Source organism: Agelaius tricolor, unplaced genomic scaffold, assembly GCF_023055355.1.
Source record: "Agelaius tricolor isolate 1412-34295 unplaced genomic scaffold, bAgeTri1.0.p SCAF_2, whole genome shotgun sequence".
In the NCBI taxonomy this organism is placed as follows: domain Eukaryota; kingdom Metazoa; phylum Chordata; class Aves; order Passeriformes; family Icteridae; genus Agelaius; species Agelaius tricolor.
The window spans coordinates 34,405,785-34,432,791 of NW_027269262.1; the positions used below are offsets into that span (position 1 = coordinate 34,405,785).

The window sequence follows — 27,007 nt, forward strand, 5'->3', positions numbered from 1 at the left end:
AAGCCAGGGGAGGCCCTGGTGAGAGCTGCATCCCGGCGGCCACAGCACGCTCCCGACACATCCCTTGGCGGCACGGCAGCGCCCTGGGGTCTGGGCAAGGCCGTGGTGAGAGCTGCATCCCGGCCGTGGTGAGAGCTGCATCCCGCGGCCACAGCTCCCGGCACATCCCTGGCTGGCACGGCAGCGCCCTGGGATCTGGGCAAGGCGTGAGGAGACAGCCTCATCGCGGGCCGAGTGAGGAGCTCCCCTTCTCCTCCGCCGGGATAGGCAGCTTCCACACGGATCTGAAGGCACCGCGTGAAGCGCAGCTTATCCATTTTCATTACAGAATCTGTTAGGTTGGAAAAGACCTCTGAGCTCATGGAGTCCATGCCAGGCTGACCCAACACCGCCGTGTCAAGCAGACCATTGGCACGGAGCCACATCCAGTCATGTCCTGAACACCTCCAGGGACGGTGACTCCATCACCTCCCTTTGGCAGCCCATTCCAACACTTAACAACTCATCCCGTGAAGAAATCACTCCGTGTGCTTCCTTTTTTTTCCCAGACGACACTCACTGCAGTAGGTGGCCCCTCCAACCCAAGGCTTTAACACCTCACAGGAGTCGTGAAATTTTTTTTATTGGCTTTTTTATTTGTTTGTTTTTTCCAAAACGATTTCGGCGACTTTGAACCAGGCCCCAGAAGCACACACTCTGTCCCTTAACAGAAATACTGTTTAAAAACTGTTAAAAAAAAAAAAAAAGTAAAGAAAAGGAAGAGGAGGGTGAGGAGGCGGCGCCAACGGCAGCGCGGTGCGCATGCGCGGCCGGGCGTGCGCCGGCGCACCGGGGGCTGTCAGCGCCTTCCCGAGCAGGGGCGGCCGCGGCCCCGGTGAGTGCCGGCCGCGCGTCCCGCCCTGCCCGCCCGGTCCCCGCCGCTGCCGGCCGGTGAGCGCCGCCGCGCCGGCCCCTGCCGGGCTGTCGCGGGTTGTAGGGAACCCGGTCTCGCAGTGGGAAGCCGAGGGGGTGGGGGCGGGATGGGCCGGGGCGATCCGGGGAGCCCCTCGGGGTGGCGAGGCCGAAGGGGTTGCTGAGGCTTCGTCCTGTCCCGGGGCCGCGGCGGAGGGCGAAGGAGCTGGGTGTGCCCGCGGGCAGGTCTCCGGCCTTTGCCCGGCACGGACGGGCACCTGCGTCGGTGCGAATGATTCGAGCTGAGCCACTGCTGCCAGGGAGGAGCCGGGCGGGTCCGGGGCTGCCGCTGCTGCTTCCCCCAGCTCTGTTCGGAGGGCTCGCTGCTTTCCTCTGCAGGAGAAGGGGCCTCCTCTGCAGGGGGACAGCGGCCTCCCCCTGAGAGCCTGCCGCCCCCGCTGGCTCGCCTCTGCAGCGTGAGTCCCCAGGATGAGGGTGCGATTGCAGCTGGAGCCTTCCTGAGTCGTTTCGGGACGTAGTTTTGTTCACTTCTGCCTCTGTTTTGCGCTGAAGATGTATGTAGTTTTGATTCACATCTTCTGTATGAAATTGACGTGGCGTCCTAAAGTTTGCTGTTCCTTTTGGGTGGTTCTACAAGAGGCTGTCTGCCTGGACGTGTTAGTTACAGTGTGCTGGCTTCTGATTCTGCTGACGAGGTCTCCTTGATGTGCCTGGGTAGTGGCTGTGTGAGTTAAAGATGTTGTAACTCTGCGGGATGTATTCAGAGTTTTTAATAAGGGCAGTAATTCAGGATAAATCTCTCTGCTGCGGAGAGATTCTGTAGTAAATTCATATTTTAAAGTATCATTTCTTTTAATTTTAGGTATAGCCCTTATAGCTTGGGAGTGGATTGAGCCAAGTGAAACTGGATTATTCATTCCAAAGCACAAGTGATGGAAATAGATCTTGCATGTTTAGATGAAGAGTAAGAAATCAAACATGGTTTGAGTTAACCAGGCCAGTGGTAAAGAAGGACAGGACTTTACACTGTAGACATAACTTTGGAATAAATTCATAATTATGCATGTAATTCTTGAAGGTATGAGAGGTACAGAACTTGAGACATAGACTTAGCTCTTACAGAGCTCACAGGCAAACCTTGAGTGTTCTTTAGCCATGATAAGCTATAAAATTAGGAATTCTGCTAATGCTTTACGGAGTCTGGCTGGGAGTAAACTTTCTTTATAATAGTCTGTGTTTTGGGTTTGTGGCAAAAAGAGTGCTGCTCACACCGCACTGTTTGGCTATGGCTGAAGGGGGCTTGTACAGTGTGAAAGCTTTCTCTTTTGCCTAATCTGCCCTCCACTCCCCTCAAGCAGGCTGGGGGTGGGCAGAGATTGAGAGGGCACAGTGAGGACATCTGACCCAAACTGGCCAAAGGGAAACTCCCTAGTGTATATCATACTTGGCAATAAAATATGGGAGTTTTGTTTCCAGAGTAGTGATTATTCAGAGACTGGCTGGAGCGTTGGTTTGCCTGTGAGGAGTAGTGAGCAATTTGCTTTGCTTTGGTTGTTGTTTCTTAGGGTTTTTTGGTGCCCCCACCCAATGTTTCCTTCATTTATCAATTTCACTTGTCTCATAAGTTTTCTGGCTTTTGCTCTTTCAGCAAAAAGAAAGAGCACTTTCTTTTTGCAGTGCACTCTGCACAGTTCTTTAGATCACTGTTCTGCTGAGATTAAGTGATGTGCTGGATTTATGATTGCAGAGTGCTCTGAAAATAGATACCTAATTTCAATATACGAGCGAGTATAAGCTCTAGCTGTGGCAGCAGAACCTGAAATGTTCTGTTTGGTTGCAAGGCTAAAGACATAAAATGTTGGAAATAATTTGGAAGCAGCGAGGAGCTCCAGATAGATTCCTCAGAGGTCTGTGGCCACCATGATATTGCATCTTTGGTGATGGGATCCTCCCTATTTTCTATCAGTAGCTAACGAAGTTTGAGAGAACAGGTCTGCCTTGATGGACAGCAGATGTTGCCTCTTCCCCATACTGGTTTGCCTGCATGTCTTGGTTTCACTAGAAGTTCTGCTGGAGACTGAGGTGAAATACTTGAATAATTTTTCCCTCTACCCCTGATGGACTGGACTGATACCGTGAGAAGAACTGAAAACAAGAGTAGGAAATCAAAAAATTATCCATCAGAAGCCTAAATGGAAGTGCTCTATAGTTAAGTCTCTGTGTTTGGAGCTTCCACTGCCTATGTTTCCCCTCAGTTTTGGTAGCAGAATTGACCTATTGCTGCAGGAGGCCTGTGGTTCTCAAGTCCACCCAATTGTAGTTCAGGATGAGTTAAGACTTTTGCTTCAACTTCCTACAAGATTCCATTATATATATTATATATAATGGAATAATATATATATATATATAATATATATATTACCCTTTGAATAGGCCAACCTACCCTTGGATTAAATAGAATTTCTTCTTTTAATGAAGAATTGGTTGTCTTGTGGCGGTGGGCTTTTTTGGAAGTATTTTGTTTTGGTTTTTTTAAAATTCAAACTTAGACCAAGGTAAATGCAAAAATAGCAACGAGAAACATTTCAGGGGAACTAATGAGACTGAGTTAAGTGCCTTTAAATGCAGTTCTTGTAGAATTCCAGTTGCTTCTCTTTAGAATGTGGTTTAATGATGCTTCTGTCAAGTTTCCTTGCTTTTATTGCTGAAGTTAATTCTCCAGTTGTTAGCTTTGAAATGTCACATAGCCATCGAATGAAAAAAGGTGGGCTTTTAAAAAGTGTTTTATTTCTTTTCAGTCCTGTTAAGTAATGAAGGCATTCTGAGGTCCTCATCAACCATGGAGGAAACGGATAGGGAAGCAGTTGCAACAGCTGTTCAGAGAGTTGCAGGAATGCTCCAGCGTCCTGATCAGCTGGATAAAGTGGAACAGTATCGCAGAAGAGAAGCTCGTAAGAAGGCTTCAGTAGAAGCTCGACTCAAGGTACAAAGTTGGATAAACTTGAGTGTCTGTGGTGTATCATGAGTGTATTTTCTTTCCTTTTTTTTTCTTCTGGTTTTTTTTTTTTGGTTTTTTTAATCTACATTTCAGCCAGATGGATAGTTTTAAGCCAGGGACTTCAGTTTTTACTTGTGTCCAAAACAGAAAATCTGTGTTGTGAAAGTAATGCAGACTAACATTATACATCTTACTAATATTTTATTCAAGCATTTCAAGTATTCTTAGGTCCTGTACCTTCTGCAGTTTATTCATGGACAGCTACCCTGCTGTGTAGCCTGTCAGGCAATAAACCTTTATCTTAGTGACTGAATTCTGAACTTGTAACAAAAAATTGATGATTGCATCTGAAAAAGGATCAGTCAGTTACCCCTCTGACTTTTACATGGGTTTAGGGAAGTTAGATAAAATACATCACATTTTTGTCTCTTGTGGAAGTGACCCCATGATTTTGCTCCTCCTTTGCATGTGTACATGTGAGTGGTTGCACATTCGCACACATGGACTTAGCTTGAAATAGGAGTATGATCATCCTGTGTTTCTTGTCTGTATCTTGCTGAGTTTTGTGTTTTCTTCCTTCACTGATATTTGCCAATAGTCATTTCAGACCACTGTATTAAGCAGGTGGAGTTGAGTCTTAGAGAAGTGTTTTGGGAAACATTTTCTCAGGTCAAAGTGGCTGGTGTACACTGTATCTAATCTTATATTCCACTTAGTTTATCTTATAGGTATTTAATGGCTCTTCCTTTGTGGAGTCTGGATGAAGTAGAAGAAAACCAGTTTTCTTGCACAGTGAAAAAAAATTGATATTTATATATAATGTGCTATTTATATATAGCCAATTACGTGTTGATTTTTGTAGCATAGAAACAGAAATTCTGGTGACTTGGACTGGGCTTTTCAGATTTAAGTCAGGAAGCATATACAGTCTATTAATAATAGATCAGCTGTTTAGTTACTGTGATCTATTTATAATATATGAGCACAGTCATTTGCCTGGCTGCGTCCATGGACAGTCGTGACTAAACTTTGTAAGTCCTGTAAATGCCTAAATCCACTTTATAGCTATTTTCCCTATTGTTTGCTTTAAGTTAGTTCAATCATCCATAGGTGGTTGGAAATACCTGTTCCAAAAAGAAGTTCAATACCCCTTAATCGTCTCAGGATGCATTCCTGACAAAGGTGCTGGTTAGTGATGCAATGGACAGCAGTGCTGATTTTCCCATGAGAATTACTCTAATGGTTGGGAGCACAGAGAGGATGTAGGAAATACTCTTGCTGTGGATTTAAACTGTATCTATGTGTGGTGTGGAAGATGGGGAGACAGACATTGGGATTATCAGAGGAGTTGCTGACTTCTCAGACTGCATTGATTACTGCTTCATCTGAGTGAATCAACACATGGGAAATCTTTCAGCGTGAACGTTAGGTGCTTCTTCCTTCCTGCTGCCATCTTTGTCATCATTTTCTTCAGGTGAATCTAAACATCCTCTCCCAATCCTCTCCCATATATTTAATTATGTCCATTTCTTATATCCCTCACTGCATTTCTTCCCATGTAGCATAAATTCTTAGAGGAAAATCTTCTTTAAAACATATCAAACTCATCAGTTTTGTGTATGAGACTGATGGCACTCAGTGAAGCAGTGTTTTTGTGGTTTGGTAGCAGAACTCTGAAAGAATACATGGAAGAGCACCAGGTAGCATTGTAGACTGGTGCTTTTGGGTTCTGTAGTCCAGAAGGTAGAAGAGCTGCTTGAAATCTCTTTTCAGAGCCTGTAAAATTTATAATTGTTGGCAGCCATTTTTGTTTGTGCTCTTACTCAATCTGTGGAAGAACTTCTCTGTGAAGAAACTCTGTATAAATACGCATATCCTAGGGAAGTTTCTAGGTTGTGGATGTTCCAGAATATAAACATGCATGAGTCCTCTCCCGTTTGATTCTTAGCTGCTGTGTAATTGTGGATTTGAGCCATAGGGAGACCAGGAAGCCAGGATTCATGTTGAAAGCTGTCAGTTGAAAAAGCATGAAAAAAGAAGTTTTGACCCCTTTTCCCAGGATGGCTTAGTTTTGGTTTTGTTTCTTTAATACAGTGATGATCAGTCCAATTGAAGATGAATATGCACTCTAGAAAGCAAAGTCTAGGCTGGGACATGCTTTGTTCCCTGCCCCATCACCCCATCCCCTGGCCCCAGCTTTGTTTTTGAAGACAAACTGAGCATGGATGGATGGATATCTGTTTTTAGAATTTTCGATGTCTGTTTATGTCAGACTGCGATCCCTGACTGTTTCAGTTCAACCTTATCAAGTTTCTGCAAAGGATAAATAGGCAAAAATTTGAATATGTAATACTTAGAAGATCTGCCTCAGAAAAAATTTTCAAAGCAGAAGTACTGAACATTTAATGATCATGTGATTTTAAAATACTTTATGGTCAGCTGCAGAAGGTTGTGTTTGAGTATCCCAATTATCTCAGTTCCTGTAGAGGAAAAATGTGTTAATGCAGCAGTTCTATAGATAGAAACAGTATAAAAATGCCTTACTACTGCTTAATTGTGCTGAGTCTGCCAGGGAAATACATTTTTATCAATAAAATCAGCATGTCATAATTTGAAAGTGCATAAATAATCTTAGTTTAAAAACCACTACATTTTTCTGGCACTTTCCCAGTACATTTAAAACACAGTAAATGTTGTTTGCAGTTACCAGGATTTCCTCTTTGGCTTCTAGTGTCTGACAACAAGTTCCAAAACTATCCAAGCTTTTGGGCCTTAAAAGTCTGGCAAAAAATGTGTTTTGAGCTTAGGAAGACAATTAATGCCTCATTTTCTTTACTGATTGCCTCAAGTTCCCGAGTTATGCAGCTGAGTTTTCACTGATAGCTTGCTTGTCTTTTGAAGCCTGTTATTTCTAGTTGCATTTTCCACTCCTCCGATTTCACCTTCATCACATCTTTTTAAAACTATGTATCTAAAAAATGTGCTGTGGATGTGATCTGATTTCTTTTACTCAGATATGTGCTATAATGCATTTTCTGTAAAGTGTCTGGACACCTGAATGATATTCAGGCCTGACAGCCTCTTTGAAGAGTCATTATTTCAAGTGTCACTTGTCACAAGACATCCATATCAATAACCTGCCTTTATGCCAGAATAATCTAGTAGTTAAATTGTTGGTCTGGTCATTGATGTTTCACAGCATGAAAATTATATTCAGTTTGGGGTTTTGTTGTTTGTTTTGACTGAATTGCTTTAGGGGTTTCTTTTGCCTCCAGGAGCTTTTGGAGTTTTTTTAAGAACATTTCAGAATTAAATTTGGGCTTTTTTAGAACATTTTTTGTTGTGAGTAAGAATTTGTAATTGCATTAGTAAAATGCTTTTGAGAATCCGTACATACCAAACATTCTGATGAAACATCAACTTTCTTTGATATCCCCCTTTGAAATTAATTTATGGAGGAAATGCAGAGAGGTCTCATTCCTTTGATCCTGGTTTAATATAGAGTACAAGGTTTACAATCCATCTCCCTAAAGTCCTATGTTAGTTGGGGGGTGGACTAATTGAATCTAGGTCCCTCAAAACTGGATACAGCTTCAGAACTTCAAAAAAATGGTATGTGGGCACACACAATGTTGTGCACACACAAGCTTGCACACTTCTAGTCAATTATAATATTTGCTTTTCCTTTTTTTCTGCTGAAAATGTTAGATACTGAAATGAAAATTAAATCTTGAGAAATGTTGAAAATATGAAACTCATGAAGAATAATATGGGCTCTTTCTTTGTCTTTTTATATTTAAGGCAGCAATACAGTCACAGTTAGATGGAGTACGAACAGGTTTAAGCCAACTGCACAATGCACTGAATGATGTGAAGGACATTCAGCAGTCTTTGATAGATGTCAATAAGGACTGGAGACAGAGCATCAACACTATAGAAAACCTCAAGGATGTTAAGGATGCTGTAGTGCAACACAGCCAACTGGCAGCTGCTGTAGAAAATCTCAAGAATATATTTTCAGGTAATCTACTTTTCTTTATATAATCCATCACATACTGGAAACATTTCAATATGGTGCTAACAGCTTTAAGGTTGTCAAGTAATGTTGAGAGCTTTAAATTTCACTGGAAATGAAGAGTTAAGGAAGAATGACCTACACATCACATAGAGGGTGAAGACTAAGTTGTGCTGTAGGAACTTCTAGTCTGGCCATCACACACAACTCACAAAGAAATTTCTTGCAAGCAGTCAGTAGCTGGGATAGCATGTTTGGTATAAAAGACTGAAATATGGAAGGAACAAATACAGAAAGAATATTTGTAAAGTTCTGGTATATTGCTACCTGAGCTGGACACCTACAGTGAGCCTGTTGGGTACAAATAGTATGAAATTATTTTAGGAGGCAAAACCATTTTGTACCATTGTACATTTGTGAGGGTTTGAAAAATGAAATAAGATTAATGTAATAAAATGGATACTGTAAAGATAAAGAAAATGTGATTACCTGTTGTGTCACTTTGTGTAGCTGTGATGGAATGCACATTGAGTGAATTCCTTGCCACAACTTCTCTACTTATAAATAATTTTAAGTATCTTACCCCTGTAAGAGGGACTAAACCTATCAGACTAATTTGATTTTATTTAAACAGAATTTTCTCTCCTTATATCTTCTGATACTAATACACAAAGTGTACCTATAAAGCAAAATTGCTTCCCAGCCATACCAGGTTGATTAATTTACTGTCTGTGTGTACCTAACCTCTACAGTATCAGATACAGTGTGCAACTTAAAGAGAAGTGTTTACATGCAATGTCCAGCAATTAAAAACAAGGAACAGCAGAATTATGCATGTTCCAATGTGGAGCTGTTTTGGGGGTGTTTTGTTTTACACAGACGAACACAACTGAGACAATAAACCTTTTGAGGCTTTCTGAGAGGTTTTTAGTATGAAGCATCTCCCCCTGGAGCTGTTAAACAGTATAGTTGTTTTGCTCAGAGATGATCAAATGTTGTATAAACAAAGTGGTTTTTATCATGATTGAAAAGACATTTACACACAATCATTAGAAGTTTTTGTGAGCTGCCAGTTTTATCACTAGCTGCCTTCTTTGCAGAAGACAAAATTTTCTGATGAGATTTTTCAGTTCTTCCCCCACAGGATCCTAATCTTCTTCTGTAGGATTCCTCAAATACTGAAAAATAATAAGGGCAAAAGATCTTCTAAATATTTTAGCAGCATAGGTAATTATCCCTAGCCTTCATTTGTGCCTTAAGCAGGCAAAAACTGTTCAAGAAGGAGGTAAAACTTGGCATTTGTTGGGTTTATGCCGCCTCAGGTTCAATGAAGTGAGTGACTTTTAGTCAGGCAAGTTAAAAGTCTTTTATGTAATGCGTAAGAAGGCCAGCACTGCAGTTTGTTACATAGACTTTCCAGGATTCATTTATTTATTTTTTGGCATCAGGAGAGAAAGAGAAAATTGTCTTGGCACTGTGATCTTTGTTTAGACACTGATCAAAAATGGATACGAAACATTTACTAACAATTTTTGAATATTTCAAAATTATTTCCTTCAAAATATCTGATAATAATCTCTACAGCCATTCTCCAGCTTTTTTCCTAGTACTTTTCTTGTCTTGTATTAATTGTTTGTATTTTGATAGCAGTGTTGTACTGTATGTGATTTTTCTTTGTCTTTGCCTGCCTTTCAGTTCCAGAGATAGTCAGGGAGACCCACGACCTGATTGAGCGAGGGGAACTTCTGCAGGCTCACCGGAAACTGATGGATTTGGAGTGTTCTCGTGATGACCTGATGTATGAGCAGTACCGCATGGACAGCAAAAACACACATGACATGAACCTCATCCACACATACTTTGGGGATATGCAGAAACTGTCTGAGGAATTGGCAAAGCAGCTTTGGATGGTGGTTCAAAGATCTCTTGTTACAGTGCGTCGAGATCCAACCTTGCTTGTCTCTGTTGTGAGGATAATTGAGAGGGAGGAGAAAATTGACAGGCGCATGTTAGACAGGAAAAAACAGACTGGATTCATACCTCCCGGCAGACCAAAGAAGTGGAAAGAAAAGATGTTCAATATTTTGGAAAGAACTGTGAGCACACGGATTGAAGGCACTCAGGCAGACACCAGAGAATCCGACAAAATGTGGCTTGTGCGGCATCTTGAAATCATCCGTAAATACGTCCTTGATGACCTGCTCGTGGCCAAGACCCTGCTGGATCAATGCTTTCCTCCACATTATGACATTTTCAACAGGTTGCTAAACATGTACCATCAAGCTTTGGCCACCCGAATGCAAGAACTTGCTGCAGAGGATCTGGAAGCAAATGAGATCGTTAGCCTTCTAAGCTGGGTTTTGAATACATACACTAGGTAAGGCCCCCTTATCTTTTCTGTTAGCATTAGGAAGGGGAATGCAAAGAGGAGACATGCAAAACACAGTTTGTGCTGGTATTTGCATGTCTATTGACATACAATAAGATAAAACAGAAAAAGGATAATATCAAACTATCAAGTTCTTTACTATTCATTACACATTTTACTTCTTGGAAATTGCTCCTTAAAACTAGTTTGTGGTTTATAGTTTTGAGTTGCTTAAAATTTTAATGCAGTTAAAGACCTGCAGGAAGCTACGGTCGCCTCGTATTTGTGTACCAGTTTGGTGAAATATTGGTAGGAACAGGAGACTGAGAGCTCGTGTATGGAACAAAATGTTTGTTGTGGCCACAGCCCCGGAAGATCTGTATGATTATTAACTTTCTATTGTTCTGTTCTACAGGGGGTGGGACTGCTTCAGTTGCCTCATTACTGTTAAATGGAAAGAATGTGGTAACTTCCTTTAGGTTTTCTCTCAAAACTGTGTGATGATTTGTTTATTTTGAAGAATTTCTGCTTACAAGTTGTTTTCTATTATAATCTTATGCTTATTTTATTTAACTTGTGTAGGGTTTGTTGCTTTTCTTTTTCATTTTCCAGGTAGAAACAGCTCAAATGGTAACTCTTTAGTTTTTGCTGGCATGTAGTTACTAGAGCAACTGATTTGTTTGGGAAAAAGTGCTGCTAGCCTTTCTGTGGCTCATGACTGTAATCCTGTTCTGAATAGCTGGCACTGACCCAGGCTCTGTGCTGTGTGTATTTTTGATGTCTTCAATTGTTCAGTATCAATAATGCAACAAATTTAAACACTTGGTGGGTTTAGAGCATAGTGCCATAAAGCACATAGGCAGGAGACAATACTGTTCTGGGGAATTCTCATAACCAGCTTTCAGGTTTGTGTTCAGTACTCTGTGCTTTATTCTACACTACAAAGTTCTCCTACAAAGGTTTCTCTTCCCTGCAAGGAAGAATCAGGAGCACCCACTTGTGCATACTTAGATACCCATGCAGGGTATGAGAGAGATGCAGCCACTAATAAGCAGCTGAGTTAATTGGCCTTTTCTTCTTTTGAAGGCCAGAGGAATAACTCTACATTAATGAAAATCAGAGATGCGAGTCCTTCTCATGCAGAGCCTTGGCAGAAATCCTGCTCTCAGGCTCTTTATTTGTGTCCTGGGGCTTATGTGCCAGTAAGGCAATTCTTGGTCTTAAAACTGCCCTTCTACCTTTCCCCGGAAATCAGAGTAGATTGTTATTGAGCTAGACAATTCAGAACTAAAGCTCTAAATCTGTGTGTTCCAGCATTGGAAGGGCAAAGGGAGGGAGCAAAGCCAGTGTTACTTCTATTTACAAAGCAAACAAATCTTGCTAAAGCAAGTCATGTGGCTCATAGCACCTGGTGGCTGAGTCTTGTGAAGAAAGGGAAATGGTGAGAGGAGTAGACACACTACAGGATATCTGAGAATGCTCTTCTCCCTGCATATCTACATAACAAGTGGGATGGAAATTAGAGGAAGTACTTTGAAGGAAAAAATTAAGGCTTTGACTTTCTCTCTTCTCTAAAAAAAAAAAAGCCCAAGAGGGCAGTACAGGAATTATATTCCTGCATGTTACAATAAAAGGTTATAAATAGGTTGATAATTACTGCAAAAGTAATTTCCCAGTGAAGTTGTGGATGCCCCATCCTGGAAGTCTTAAGGCCATCTGGTCTAGGGGTGGCATGCCTGCTCATGGCAGGCAGGTTGGAACTAGATGGTCTTTAAGGTCCAACCCAAACCATTTTCTATGATTGTATGAGAATTAGCCATTGTGTATTGGGAGTGCACAGTGGGAGAAGAAATCAGCTCAGGTTTCTGAGCTGAGTGGGAAAATTAGGTTCTCAACAGGGATATTTTCAGAGCTTATCAAATCACAGTTCCTGGACATCTTTTAACAATACAATAAACAATTCTCCATAGGGGTGTGTTTATAATAAACTGGGAAGGAGAATGGTATAATGAGAACTCTGAATAATAGAGGAAAAATACAAATTTGTATTGTATTTGCATATTGAAGCTGCAGTCAAAACCAAATGAGAGAGTACTGACTGAAAAGAAGCATTGAGGGGTTTTTTTCCATATGATGAATTCATGCATGAAATTTTTTTCAGCATTTGCAACATAGGAGTTACAAAAGAATCATGGAGGTTTCTTTATCAGAGCATGTCTGCATGGAAGCTGTTTTTAGAAGTATATTCAACTTACAGCTCAGAAATAAAGTAATGCTACACATGGAATAATAGCCTTTAATACTTGAGGGGGAGTTTTTTGTGCTAGATGGGTTTCTCTTCCACGTTTAAGCCAATAAGAGTTTTGGAAACACTCTTATTATTAAATCTATGCTGTCTTGGGACCAGGACTCCAGTCTGTGTTTGAGGAAATTATAAGTCTTGTAAGATGCTGATGTTCATATTCATAGCATCATTTTATGAGATACAGATCAAGTGTTAACAAAACTGCTGTGAGATCACCAGGATTGCTACAGACAGTGTCAGCAATGCTCTCTTTAAGGAACAGAAGGAATGCTACTATACAAATAGCTGGATGCTGTCTCTGGAGCCAGTATCTCTTTTCACCAAATAGAGCAGGATTGGTGGCAGAATAGAAGCTTTCTAAAATGCTACTTTCCAAGTTACAATCAAGTTGAAATTTCAAATGTAATTGTATTAACTTCTTGTTGAAGGTAAATAACTTCCCAACTTAGAAGTCTTGTGCCACTTGGAAGAGGGTTGTCTGTCACTTCTTTTCCCCTGGGCACTTGGTTGTGACAAACAGGAAAGTGAAATTGTGTATAGGAAGAATCTTTATGTTGTGGGCTAAAGCTTGTAGAAGCTTCTGGTCGTTGTTTTGGGGTTTCAGGTGATGTGCTTTGAGGAAAGGTTTATGTCTCTGTGGCCTTGTGAACAGGGATAATGATGTATAATGAGGCTAGCAGTATTTTCTAAAATGGCACAGTGCCATAAACAGCTTCTCACGTTTCCTCTGAATCAACCTAGAGCAGGTCCTGTTATTATGTGTGTTCTTTCTGTAAACTACAACAGAATGGAATTCAGTTTTCTGAATAGATTGAGCCACTTAAAATAATTTCAACCTCTTTTCTTACCCGCCAAGAAGATGCTGTTAGTGTAGGATGTTCAGTCACAGTAGCTTTTATGGTTTCAAATACAAGAATTTTGGTATTTTAAGTTGGTAGCTGTAGTGGTTTTTTGCAGTGCTTTGGGATTTATTTTTTCCAGGAAATGGAAGCAACACTGTGCTGACTCCCTGCATGTACCCAGAGAACAACTTCAATTTGCAGAACTATACAAACTGGACACTTGCTTTGGAATTTAAGTTGCCATTTGTTTTTATAGTAGCCTCTGCAAATACAGAATTTGTGGTTTGCTTCTGAAAAGCACACTATAAATGGAATGTGAAACAATTTATGTTATTATGATTGAATATATTTCCATCAGCTGTTAATAAAGCACTCTCTGAAGAGTGTGGGTTTGACTTATTGATTTGTTTGAGCATGAAATATTAAGAGTTCTTGCTATGCTGTGCTTTGGCATAGCTTTGGGGATTTTTTTGATTACACAAGCCAGTCATTTTATGATCTTATATAGATGCAAAATATCACTGTAAAGTATTAATTTTGTATAATCCTTGTCAAAATATTTTGCTTTAGTTTCTTTTAAATCCTCTAAAATCAAGAACTTTTCTTTGCAAGCAGCTGTTCTTATACACTACCCATGAAGTGCACCTTTGATTTGTCTTGAAAGATGCTTCTTCCTCTTAGATTAGCTATATTCTTTACCAAGACAGGAAGCATAGGTAGCTTTTCTTTTAATATATTTTAATTTTTACATGGATGTGATACAAGTACCAAAACAGAAGCTCTTTTGAGAATCTGAAGTCAGTAAGTCATACTTGTCACTGATCTTTACTGTTCTAAAATTCAGAATGTATAAATTGTCTGTCATCACCTCTGAAATTTAAAAGATACATAAAAGTGTCCCCTACAAAGAGTCCACAGGCTGAAGCAGTTGGCTTTTATTTCCTTTCAAGTAATCATTACTTCTTGTACATTAAAGTAAGGAATGCATGGAAAAGTTGTATATTTACATGTCTGTAATACTTTTTATTATATCCTGGGCTGTAGCTTTTACAGTCTATTCTTTCATTCATATAATTTTATTTACATTTCTTGTAAATGCACTGATTGTTGCATTTGCTATTAGAAACTTTTTGAAATGTGTAGGTATTGGAAAATTGCCCTTTACAGTTAACATGGAGAAGAAGTTGCATAGTTTTTTAGTTTTTAACTTTTAATCTAATTTTTCTTTATTAATCTGGGTTTTTTTGTTTGTTTGTTTGTTTTTCTTTTTTCATTCAGTGCAGAGATGATGGGAAATTCGGAACTGTCTCCTGAAGTGGATGTAAATTCTCTAGATGCTCTGATTTCACAAAATGTGGTAGACCAGCTTCTCAGCAAGTATATGTCAACACTCACTGTGAGTAATAACAGTGCAAAGGCACATTTAGATGAGTTTATATCTTCATTAGTACCTCAGTGCTGCTTCTCCATCAGAGAAAACGGTGACAAATGTGAATCTAACACTATCACTTTTATGAAAATGCTCATATCCTATGTGTAAGTTTTTTATAAAGCCATAATCAGATGCTTTTATATATGTAAATCATAACATTTCAAGGAGTAGTTATGCTTTACAGACTATTAATAATAATTTATTAGAAAGGAAGGAATTCCAGTCTTCATATGCCTAAATCCATAACACTTAAAAAGACACTGTAGGCTGTTTGGTCTCTGTGGTAGCTACATCAACATTTGATATAGATGTGATCTTTTCAAGGTAATCAGGATGTTCATGTTTGCCAGTTTGATTCTTTTAACAGCCTTTTTGCTTTCATGCCTGTTAACGGCATGAGCATAATTTCCTTTTGTGGATGGCATTTCAAGTGTATCTTAAATATAAAGGCACTGCTTCTTTGTTATCCTAAGAGTCACTAGAAACTGGTGAATTTCATGGCAAAGCAGGCATTATGTGATTGTCAGATCCACTAATTGCCTCCAAGAGTGGATATTTGGGTAGTTGGAACTTTGGACTTGCTGTTCTTAAATTATCCAGTGAATTCCTACTTCTCCTAAGTTTAGGAGCTCTGCCAAGCAGAGGAGGGAAATTTTTGTGCTTCTTTGGATGTGTCAGCTACTAAAACATGTCCAGCAACAGCAACTACTTGGACATTATACTTTTCACAATAATATGAACCAACCTTGTAATGACTCAAGGAGGTTGTCAGTAGAGGCTCTGCTTCCTATTAGCTTTATTAGGACTTTTATGCAAGTTTATTTTTCTGCACTTACCTTTGGGACAAAAAGCCCATTGGTTTGTTTTCTCAAGCTACTTTTGCCTTGACTCAAAAAATGGCTTTGAATTAATTTTGTCCTCACTGAGCATGAAAAAATACACCTATATTGGTTTTTTTGAATTGTTTTTCCTTACCTACTGAAAAATATTATGTATAGAATGTTGTTTTATTTTATTTATAGAATGTAAATAAAACCAAGTTTCCACTCTGTTAAGCAGAGTGGCTTTCTTTTTGCTGGTTTTGATTTTTGGCTGTATCTTTCTTTTAAGGCGGAAAATACTGAAGGTGCCTATTTGTTTCACTTCAACCTCATTTCTTTTGATGTTGTTTAAAAGTGGTTTTAAACAAAATGTAACTAGTTCCAAAAAAATGTAACTAGTTAATGAAAAATAAAATGCTAATAGATTTTAACAGATTTCTAGCATATTATTTTTCCAATCACCTTAGCTTGAAAAAAGGTCCTTGTAAATGCTGATCTTAAGGTGAAAAAAGTTCCCTGGACTGCTGGCTTAAAAGATTGTCATGCAAGTCGTATTTCATTAGAGCAATTCCATGCTTATGAGGAAGAAAGGTAGTGCATTGTTTCACACAATTGAAGAGGGTACTATATGGACTCTTATGACCTTTCTGTTTGTGCCTACTGGTAATGTGTAATTTTGCATGGTAGGGCACAGTACTATACCTGTAACATGTTGGAAAGAGGTATGAACATTTATATTACTACAGGGTTCAAGCAAATGTGAACAAAGCAGAAAAGAGGCAGAAATCATCAACAAGCAAGACAGAATTCAAAGAATCCAATTATATATTTAGCAAACATGCTGGTCTTTACTGTTGTGAATAGGTCTGTGATATGTGTTGTGCAGAAAACTGGCTTAGTCTCCTTCCAAACCCAGTTGTCCTTAATGTCTGTGTGCTGTACAATGTGCTGGGCAGATGGGAGGAGAGCCAGCCATTGTATCCGTCACTGTGTTCTGCAGCACTCGTGTTCCAAGAAACACAACCCATTTAATCTAATCCTGGGGCTTTGTACCCAGCAGTAATGAGCACCAGTTTCCTAAAACCTGGATGTAAAAGGAAGTACAGGCAGATATGTGCAATTTTTCCTACATTAAGTATTACTCTTATTTTTTCAGCTGGGGAAAAATTCAGTTTGAAACCTAAAGACTGAGCCTTAATAAATTCTTCTAAAATTAGAAAATATGTTGATTCTGACAAATTGACCTACTCTTTGTGTTAGGAGCACTCCCCTTCCAAAATGTTCTGAAGCTTCAAATGCTGCTTGTGTTCCAGTAGTAACCTTTGTCTTTGTCAATGCAAATTTTAATTTACCTGTTACCTATATCCTGTAAGAATGGCAAGAGTGGTCAGCATTATCTGTTACTATGCCACTCTTCATTATGGAAATTACTGCTATTCTAGATATTGTAGCAGAGGGTTTTGTTGTGTTAAATTAAATATTTTCTTTCTCTTGTTTGCTTTATTAAATGAAGTCTAACATCATTGGCTGGCTGCGAAAAGCACTGGAGACAGATAAAAAAGACTGGATAAAAGAAACTGAACCAGAAGCAGATCAAGATGGATACTATCAGACTACACTCCCAGCTATTGTTTTTCAGGTATAAGACAACTTGTTTATTCTAGAAAATCTACAGAAGCAGTACATGGATTTGGAGGAATGGAGGGGAAGCCAAACTTTCTAGAATACTATTGTTTCTGTGTATTTTGAAGTATAGTGGGGTTTTTTCCTCCTGTAGAGCTTTTCATTGAAGGGGTTGTTTGTTTCTTTGAAGGTTTTTGTTTACCTTTTTTACTTCAATGCTTAAAGACATAGTTCTTTTTTATGTGTAGATTAGAAACATATTTTTAGTTGATATTTGTATTTAGTGAGCTGTTTTTACTTAGGTCTCTTGATGTGAAGCTGTAGTATAAGCCCATCAGATGACATATAACTCATTAGGACGGTTTTTGTTAATACACTGCTGAGTTAGGCTGTTTGTTTACATGGTGCTGAGGTAGTTAGGCATGTATTTGTTACTATAAATTATTCATTATATACAAGCGCCTTAATAATGGAAGAAAAAGTTCTACTGAAGGTTGAAACTGTTGCTGTTTTAAACACTACTTCGGTTAACATGAGTGCCTGTCCAAATTAAAACCAGAAAAGATAAGGTGGTTTCTAAAATCCTTTAAAAAAAAAAAGCCATAAAAGTACCCAAACCTGCACCACCCTGTTGCCGGTAGTGGAAAGATTTGAAAGTGATCTTTATCAACCAGTAAAATGTCAGCTTATTATGCTCACTTTCTAATTTTTCTTTATAAATATTGTGTTAGGTACTTTCAATGAAAGCTAGATTATCTCTTCTTCCTGCATTTATTTTCTGCTGTATTTTTTTCCCACCTTATGCCAGGATTTTTGCTACATTCTTTCAGTTTGTATTAGTGCCAAGGTTTACTTCATCTAATGGTTTTCCGAAAATGTGTGATGTCAAAGAACTGGTGGCTGATTATTGGCTCTTGTGTCGTGCTGAGAAGGACTGCAGTGCTTAGATGCATGTAGCAGTGAAATTTTCAAAATCTTCTTAGCATAGAAACAGCTCATGTTTCCACTTGGCTTTGTATCCTTCCTTTCTAACCTCTCAAACATAGTTGCCAGTAAGTCACCTAGATCTTGTACCTGCTTGTGTTTCTAAAGTTTAGAGGCTCCTTTACTTCACTGTTGTGAGCTCACTGCTTTCACATATGGGAGAAACAAAGGAATTTGAGTTGTACTGTTATTCACTACTAACTGCAGGAGCTGAGCCTAGAACTTTGATACACTGTCAAGCCAAAGCACCAGTGAAATAAAGAGATTAAGTACGGTTTTGCGAATTAGAAATGCAGCTGTTTTCAGTATCAGGAGAACACTGCAGCATGCATTAATAGTTGCCAGTAATACATTAATTACACTTGTGAAAATAGTGGCTTTTGGTTTGGTCAGTGGGCTTGTCTGGGGAAAAAAAACAACAGAAAGCATCTCTAGAGCTGGTGCTAGTGAGAGTCTTCAAGACTCCAAGATAGGAGTTCTGTCTTTGTTTTACCACTGATAAACGCTTCTCTTTATAATTAAACTATTTTTGTCTTAGATGTTTGAGCAGAATCTTCAGGTGGCTGCTCAGATAAATGAAGATTTGAAAACAAAGGTACTCATTCTATGTCTTCAGCAAATGAATTCATTTCTAACCAGGTAACATAATGTTTAAAATACAAATGCTTTATCCTACCTCAGTCTCTCTTTGTTCCTACAGTTCCAATACTTGTTTTTTGTCTGGATGTTTCTTTATTGCTTTGTCTTTCTCCTATCGCATTCATGCCAACCAGGCTTTTCTTCTCTTTCCTTTCCTTCCTTTCTTCCCTTCCCCAGAAGGGAGGGAATTTCACTGCAGAAGTTCTTCTGTGCTGGTGAGTGGCACTTTCAGTTCCTGTCTGCAAATGGCTCTTAGTTTTTTGAGTCAGTTCTGCTTTGTTATATATCTCAAATTTATACCTCTTTCTCTAAAGGAAGAGAGAAAACACCTCCTTGGCTGGATTCTGCCCAGAACAGAAGGACTAAACATCACACGAGCAAGACACTCTTTATAAAATACTTCTAAATACCTGCAGACCCTTATGAAGCATTTGGTCCTATGAGTGTATTTGAGTTCTTACAGATTTGTGTCTGTTTAATGCTATTCCTTGTATGTGTTACAGGTACAAAGATGAAGCACAATTGTATAAAGAAGATCATCTTAAAAATCGTCAGTATCCTCAGTGCTATGTTCAGTACATGATTGCAGTCATCAACAACTGTCAAACCTTCAAGTAAGTCTGCATGTTCTTGCAGTACTGTGAGAAGAACAGCTATTGATATTTCAGTTGTAATACTACCTCTTCCCAGAACCTTCTCTTCTGTATGCAAAGCGACTTCAGTTAACCAGTAGTTAACTGAATAAACTTAATAGTAAACTAATCAGTAGTTTAGCTGACTGAACAACAAGTTTAAAGGTAGTGGCAACAAGTTTAAAGGTAGTGCTGTTTTGAGAGGCAGGTATTGTGATTGCTTTTGCCTTTGGCAAGCCAAGCCATTACCTCTCACCAGTGAAAAACCACGTGTTATCCCAAGAATTTTGTTGCCACAGAAACATTTATCTTCAGCTTTCAGATTTTTAAAAGGTAATTTCAGTTAGTTTGTCTGGGTCCTGTCATCTTTTCTCACCTTCAATGCCACCTGTGATCAAGGTGGACTGAACTGGAGAAAAGTAAAGGCAGACCTTCTGTGAAGAGTATCAGAAGGTGGCTCATGTTTCAGTGATGAGCAGTCCAACTTCCTGTTCATCTGTATCTGCTGCCACTTGCAGGTCTACTCAGCAATTTGCTACCAACACACATGTAGTCTACACTGACCACTCCAAAATCATGCTGGAGAATAAATAAAGGCTTCCAAAGCAAGTAGCAGGCATTGTTTCCCCTTGCAAAAATAACTGTCCTGTGTCTTCTTCCATGTATGTACTCCAAAAATTTAATATTAGTGTGATTGTGCATCAGTGGGTTAAGAAAACCCTTTTTTTTTTTCCCATCACAGAGAATCTATCATCAGTCTGAAAAGAAAATACTTGAAAAGTGACATGGAAGACACCTTGTCAATCAGTCATGCAAACATGGATGCAACTTTAGACATCATTGCTAAAGAAGGCTGCTCTAGCCTGCTAGATGAAGTCTTCATGGATTTGGAGGTTAGAACTTGTCTCCTCAAAAACCCAGAAGTATTTTTATAAAGGAAAAAATAATTCAAAATGAAGTAGTTATGGAGCCTTTTGATTGCTAAAGATCTAAAATATGTGGTTTTTATAGATGGGCTAGCAAAGGGTCAGTAAACATTAGTATTGTTCTTCACTGGTATAGTTTGCATGTAGGAGACTGGAAGGTTGCTTAATTAGGTTTCATGGGATGACTGAAGTCAGGTGCTTTGTATGTAATTAATATTTTCTAGCAGATGTACTTATTCCTATGTTGTTGAGTTGTAAGAATTATTTAGGGAACTGCTGCTGATATATTAAGTTGTCATTGCAGGTACAGTTCACCTGTAATTAATATATTTAATTGACTCTAACCATAAGCCCTTTCTGTCTGATAGATTTCCATGTTTAGGAATTCTAGCTTTTTCTGTATAGAATCCCTCAGGGAAAAAATTACTACTTTCAAGAAATTGGGAGTATGGGGAGGGAAACAGGGTAATTAGAGAAACAGCAGGAAATGGTGAAGAGAGATGCTCTGGGACTTGATAGACTTGTAATAAAATTTTGAACTAATATAAATACCTTGAGTGGCTCACATGAGGAAGGAATTGGCAGAAGCATAGTTTAGAAATTGACAACACTTAAAATTGTCTCCCATTTTTTAGTAACTGCACTGATCTGATGAAACTGTCAAAAACCTGATCTGATCTCTTCTTTGTCACCTTCTCAGCCCCATCTGAATGAGCTGATGACGAAGAAGTGGCTGATGGGGTCTAATGCAGTGGGGACTATCTGTGTCACTGTAGAGGATTATTTCAATGACTTTGCAAGAATTAAAAAGCCTTACAAAAAGGTAGGTGCAAAATACTCAGTGATACTTTGCTAATGTACTCTGAGCATCATGTTGATTTGGAATTTCTGAACACCACATGGAATTCAGAACTGAAATGCAGAAATTGGAATTGATTCATTACTGGAAAGGAAAAAATGTTCGTCGTCATACTACAGAAGTCTGAATCTACTTTTTTTTGTTCACAGGCATATAACACTGTCAAAGACAGATCTAAGTTGTATTATTTAGTCCAGGAAACTTCTTAGCATCTTACTAGGTATTTTTACCAGTTTGTACTTTTCTACCTCTCCTCAGAAGTTCGTACTCAGATAAAATTCGCTCTTCTGAAACTAGTTTTCCTGGTCTGAAATTATTTTTTTTTTATAAATGCACATCAAATAATTCCTAGTTTTAATATATACAATGAAGCATAGTGAATTCGGTGCCATAAGGGTTTACAAATGCACAGTTCATGTTTAAAGTGCTCTTACAACAGTAAATGTGCTAGGTTAGGATTTTTTTCCCCCTCTCATCTGTCAAAGGATATCTGAATTTCTCTATCGATGGAAACAAGTACAATAATGTGGAAGATTAAAGACAGGCTCATGTAATAAGACAGTGTTAAATGATTGTCTAACACTTAGGAACCCAGCAGAAGCTAGCAAGATCAGTATTTAGGTGAGGTCTTTGAAGCTCTTAGAAGGGCTTAAAAGATAGTCTCCAAATCATACACTTATTCTTTCTTACCTTAATTCTCAAAGTAATAATTTAACTGCTCAGAGTTTCTCTGATGACCTTTTAACCTTCAGTATTTGTAGATCCTAGAGGCCTTATTATGTAAGTATATGTATTTCCAGTCCAGAAAAAGTGCACAAAACAATTTAGGTCAGTCTCAGAATTAGTCTATATCTATGGAACAGCTTTCTTTTCCAGATTTAGTTTGTTACTGTGAGGTACAAGTGCTTGGCATGAGTTTTGAGGTGTTAATACCAATCTCTGCAATCACATATGTTTCATCATGTAGCATTTATTGCCACCTTGTGGGGAAGAAGGTTACAAGCAGATTCTTTGGCATTCAACATACCTATTTTTCCACTGTCACCCAGCAGAAAAAAAAATCTCCCATAAAAGATGCCATATGTTCTAGCACAGGCTGGACCACACTTTTGTTTCCCTGATTTGTCATGGGATTTTTTCAGGTTTTAAAATATTCTCGAATAACCCTGTTTTGAAAGTACACTTTTTAAAAGCCACATGAACAGAGCACCACAAAGAAGACTGTAGCCCAATGGGAAAAAGGGAAGGACACAGTTCTGTAACAGAGGAAATCTGGATCTAAGGCATTCTGCTTTGCTGTTTTCCTTGTGTGTAACTTAAATGCTCTACCATACCACTGTTGGCTCTTGTGGAGTGTTCTCAGTTGTAGTGGAGCTGTTCCTCAGTTCCTCTCCAGCAGGATGGGCCATACATTTCAGCCCCCCCACAGTCTGTTCTGTGAAGTTCATTTTCCTTTGTGTAACTGGCATCAATTCAGCAATGCAAGAGAAGCCATCCCTGAGCAACCACCTAACTCTGGTATTTCTGCAGACGCTTGAGAGCAGAACTTGAAATTGCATTTTCTGTGTTCTGGATGAGGGTTGTGACTTCCAGTACTTTGCAATCTGTTGTTTTCTCTCTTTTTTCTTTTTCCTTCCTTTTTCTCTCTTTTCTGAAACCTTTTATTCAAATTTTGACTGAAGAACGTTTCAATAACAACTTGAAACTAAAGTTTGATCGTACTACTAATAAAACATGATTAAAAGTTTGTGACTACCTGTTATGCCAGCTTTTTCTTAATCATAAGTAACTTTGCCACCAGGCTTAAGGGGAAGAAAAAACACCTGAGGACTCATGGGATTTAAGGACTCTGCTTACATTCCTGTTGAAAAATAAGCATGTGAAGGTTTTGGGGTTTTAGTTTTGTTCTTTATTTCCAGACCTCAGCATTACTCTTGCACCAATACCAAATGCTTCATCCAGGTACCAGTAAATATTCCCCATAAAAAGACAAGTGCAGAACCGCAAATCAGTTAAGGAAGATCTGCGAACATGATTGTTCTTTGGTGCTTCTCAAAAAACTCAGATATATTATCAAAGTTATCTTGGGTTTGTTGCTCCTTGGCTCATCATTAGGGAAGGAGAGATTTTCATTTTTGTTAGCACTGTGAAAATCTAAAACCACTCAATCTATATTAGCAAAAAATTTATACTGGCGTTTAAGTGCAAATGCACAGTTCAAAGCCTAAAAATAATGGCTACATCTGCAGGTATCACTGGCATAACCCACCACCTTTTCCATTTCTTTCAGACAATGACTCTGGAGGCCCATCGGCGAGTGGTTGTGGAATACATCAGAGCCATCATGCTGAAGCGTATATCTTTCAAGAATGCAGAGGAGAGAAAAGAGGGTGCAGAAAGAATGATCAAAGAAGCAGAACAGTTCAGATTTTTGTTTAAGAAGCTTGCAGCTGTAAGTATTTGCTTTGGGTAGTGCTGTTAACCTGGTAATTTACAATAACCACCCTTATTTATTGTTTGGGGGAAATGGCTAGAGTTAAATCTCCATCTCTCCAAAATGTTGAGTGACTTGGGAATATCAAAGATACCAGCTGAGGGCACAGATGGAGATTCTGAACACACAGACCAGTTGCTAAAATTCCTGAGCACCAGTTTCTACTGCTTTGTGTTTATACAGCTCTCTGCAGCTGAATATTTGAATGGCCTCTGAGAGATAGGTACCCTGAATTCACAGTAGTAAGTCAAAGAAAACAGCAGTTTAAAAAAAAATAAAAATCTGTCTTTGCTTTTCCTGGCCAGAAGAAGGGCTGATCTGGCATCAAACAGAAGCCATTACTTACTACCTAAGGAGCATGCAGTGTGTTCATTTGGATCAATAAGATGAGTATGTTGACCCCATTTAAAGTCCAGTAGAAATAGAAAAGACGGGCTAAAAAAGGTATTTGAAAATCAATGTACAAGACAGGCCTAAAAGTTTTAACTGCATAAGGAACAGGGATCTTAGAAAGCTCCTAGGGCCAACAGATGACAAAATACAAAAAGAATGCACAGAAGGATAAAGCCTGAAAAACTGGAGTAGTTGATGGAAGAGGTTGTGGAATAAAGGAAATAAACCACACCTGATTGGCAAAACGAGATGACCTTGAATTAAGAATACTAAAATAGTCCAGAGTTTAAATAGATACAGTTCAATCAATCAATTCCTGAAAGCTGCTTTGGTGGCCAGATGACTTGAAGGAATCTAACAGAGGGCCAGTTTTGAAGAAATGTTTCAGAAGAGGTCTGGCTTTCATGTCAGTTATTCCTAATGTTTATGCTCATAATTACCCAAAGTTGAAGACTAGAATGTATCACCATGTGGATAAATACAACATATTGTTTGTAAGACACTACTTTCTTCACTGATATTCTCAGAGTAGGTCTCTGAATGAAGAACAGAGAGAGAAAAGGATTATGGTGACAATTCAGAAATGTTTGGGTTTTTTAATGTCTGAAAATTCAGCTTTTGGGGAGATTCAAGGGCACTGTCAGACAAAATATTAATTAAAGGATTATTTGTAGATTTGAAGAGTATTGCTATTGTTTTGGGACATTTTTAATAGTTTTTATTTACTTTTGCAGGGCTCTGGAGAGGACACTGAAGGACTCTGTGACATCATTGAAGCCATTGCAGAGGTTATCAAGCTGACTGATCCTTCACTGCTCTATCTGGAAGTTTCAACTTTAGTCAGTAAATACCCAGATATCAGGTAATTTTCTTTGCCCTCAGATTTGATATATAGATAGATAACAACATCATTTCCTTGGGGTTTGGGCAAATTTTGAAATTTAAAACAGTGTGTAAATGTGTTCATATTTTCCATATTTTAGACTGTAACCACTTTCTTGTGGAAAGTAATGCTCAAGTACAGTGTATGTGAGCTGGACTAGAAGTTACAACTACTTAAGTAGTGCAGAGGGATACTAAAAATACTTCACCTCTGTGTGCTGGGAGGATGAAATAGGTTTTAGATTCCTAAAAGCAGCCAAAATGGTGCTTTATATTGAGCAGAAAAAAACAGTTCTGAGTGAGTGGAGATCTGATTAAGAATAAAAAAGTACCTGAAACTGAGTGAAAGGATTGCCAATTAAGTGCAAGTTTTGACAAAATCTTTCCTGTGCAAAGCCTCCTAATGCCAGTTTTACCCTTTTCCTTTGGCAGGGATGACCACATTGCAGCTTTGCTGACAGTGAGAGGCGATGCCAGCAGAGATATGAAGCAGACTATCATTGAAACTTTGGATCAAGGTCCAAGCCAACCCAATCCAAACTATGTGCCAATTTTTAAAGAAATTACAGTTCCTACTCTCACTGTGCCAAAACTTCTGAAGTAATTGACAACTCTGTGTTTGTGTGTCATTACTGCTCTGGGATCAACGGGTTTGAAATATTTGTGGGCAAATTTGGCAACGCTATTTTGAGTGAAGTTCAATATACATTGATACTTGCTAGGCATATTTCTTTCTGAAGACTTGGACATGAGGAAATGCAAGATACCTGAAAGAAGGATTAAAGGTCATGTTTGAAGAACGAAGCTTTTAATGGCATGGTTTGTTTTTTTTTTTACTGACCTGTTTGTCACAGCTGGTTTTGCTGTCAGCAAACACATTTTCCTTGTGGAACATGTTTGCACAGTGCACTGCAATGCTATATAAAGATGTTTATACCAAAACTTGCAGAGCTGTATTAGTGCTGGATATACTAACATACATCACTTACAATGCCTAAGCAGACTCCTTTAGAACTGTATTTATATGGCACTGCATTCAGTGTTAATGTCAATCCACTTTCACATTATATTTTGTGTATGTACTTACTTTGGTGTAAAATAGTTTATTGCAGAAAACTTAATTATGAAATCAGTTTCCTGACTTAAAGGACTGATTGAAATTGCTACAGTGCAATTTGATTATAGGTTGAATAAATAAATAAATAAAGACATAAGGTACAATTTTTTTTTCACTGATTCACTAAAAACAGCACATAAAGCACACCAGTTCAATAAAATGTTAAACCATTCCTATGTTCAGCTATGATTCTTTGCATCCTTGTAGATTTACAGAGCATGTAAATCTCTTTTGTTGTTTTAAGTGTGAATAAAAATTGGATTTAATAGTTTTCTGAAAACACAAGCTACTGGGTTTTATTTCCACAGTATTTTCAAATTAATCTAATTCTAAAATAGTACCAGACAATTGTGGATTCAAAATTCCTTGATGAAGGACACATTTAAGGCATTATCTTAGTACCTGACCAGAGCTGTCAGAGGTAAGCACAGGGAAAACACGTACCTACATTGTTTTAATTCAGCATTCGGGAGTTTGTCTACTTAACACCTTTGGCCACGCAGGCCTTGTGCCATTCCAGCCCTGTCCCCAGCTCCTCTGTACCCCAGAAGAGCTATCCCCAGGTCAGCAGTTTGGATATAGGATAGATCTGAGACTGTGACTTTCTGCAGTGACAGGGACAGTGTCCCCAGAGATGGTTCACTAGAGCATCATCTTGGTATCGCTGTGCTCGAGGGATTTCAGTGCAGGAGCTCATTGGGTCCCATGGAGTCTAGAATTGCCTAGAAATTGTAGGTACAGGGAGGGGAATTTGACTGTTTCTCA

At 38.8% G+C, this 27,007-nt stretch overlaps 1 protein-coding gene across 4 annotated transcripts; it reads left to right on the forward strand.

The window, feature by feature from the left end:
- The first annotated feature begins 780 nt into the window (after positions 1-780).
- On the forward strand, positions 781-26,527 carry EXOC3 (exocyst complex component 3). 4 transcript variants are annotated; one of them, XM_071455690.1, is made up of 14 exons: positions 801-930; positions 1,291-1,466; positions 3,711-3,895; positions 7,712-7,931; positions 9,621-10,302; positions 14,719-14,836; positions 17,207-17,332; positions 18,839-18,939; positions 19,443-19,553; positions 20,314-20,464; positions 21,198-21,320; positions 23,647-23,808; positions 24,978-25,105; positions 25,558-26,527. In XM_071455690.1, exons 3-14 carry the CDS (start codon positions 3,752-3,754, stop codon positions 25,727-25,729), a joined length of 2,238 nt encoding a protein of 745 aa, XP_071311791.1. In that variant the 5' UTR covers positions 801-930; positions 1,291-1,466; positions 3,711-3,751; the 3' UTR covers positions 25,730-26,527. The 4 variants fall into 4 exon arrangements, with proteins under 4 accessions (XP_071311784.1, XP_071311780.1, XP_071311791.1 ...); XM_071455683.1 differs by lacking the exon at positions 1,291-1,466 and having other exon boundaries at positions 781-930; XM_071455679.1 differs by lacking the exon at positions 1,291-1,466 and having other exon boundaries at positions 781-874.
- The last annotated feature ends 480 nt before the right edge of the window (positions 26,528-27,007 follow it).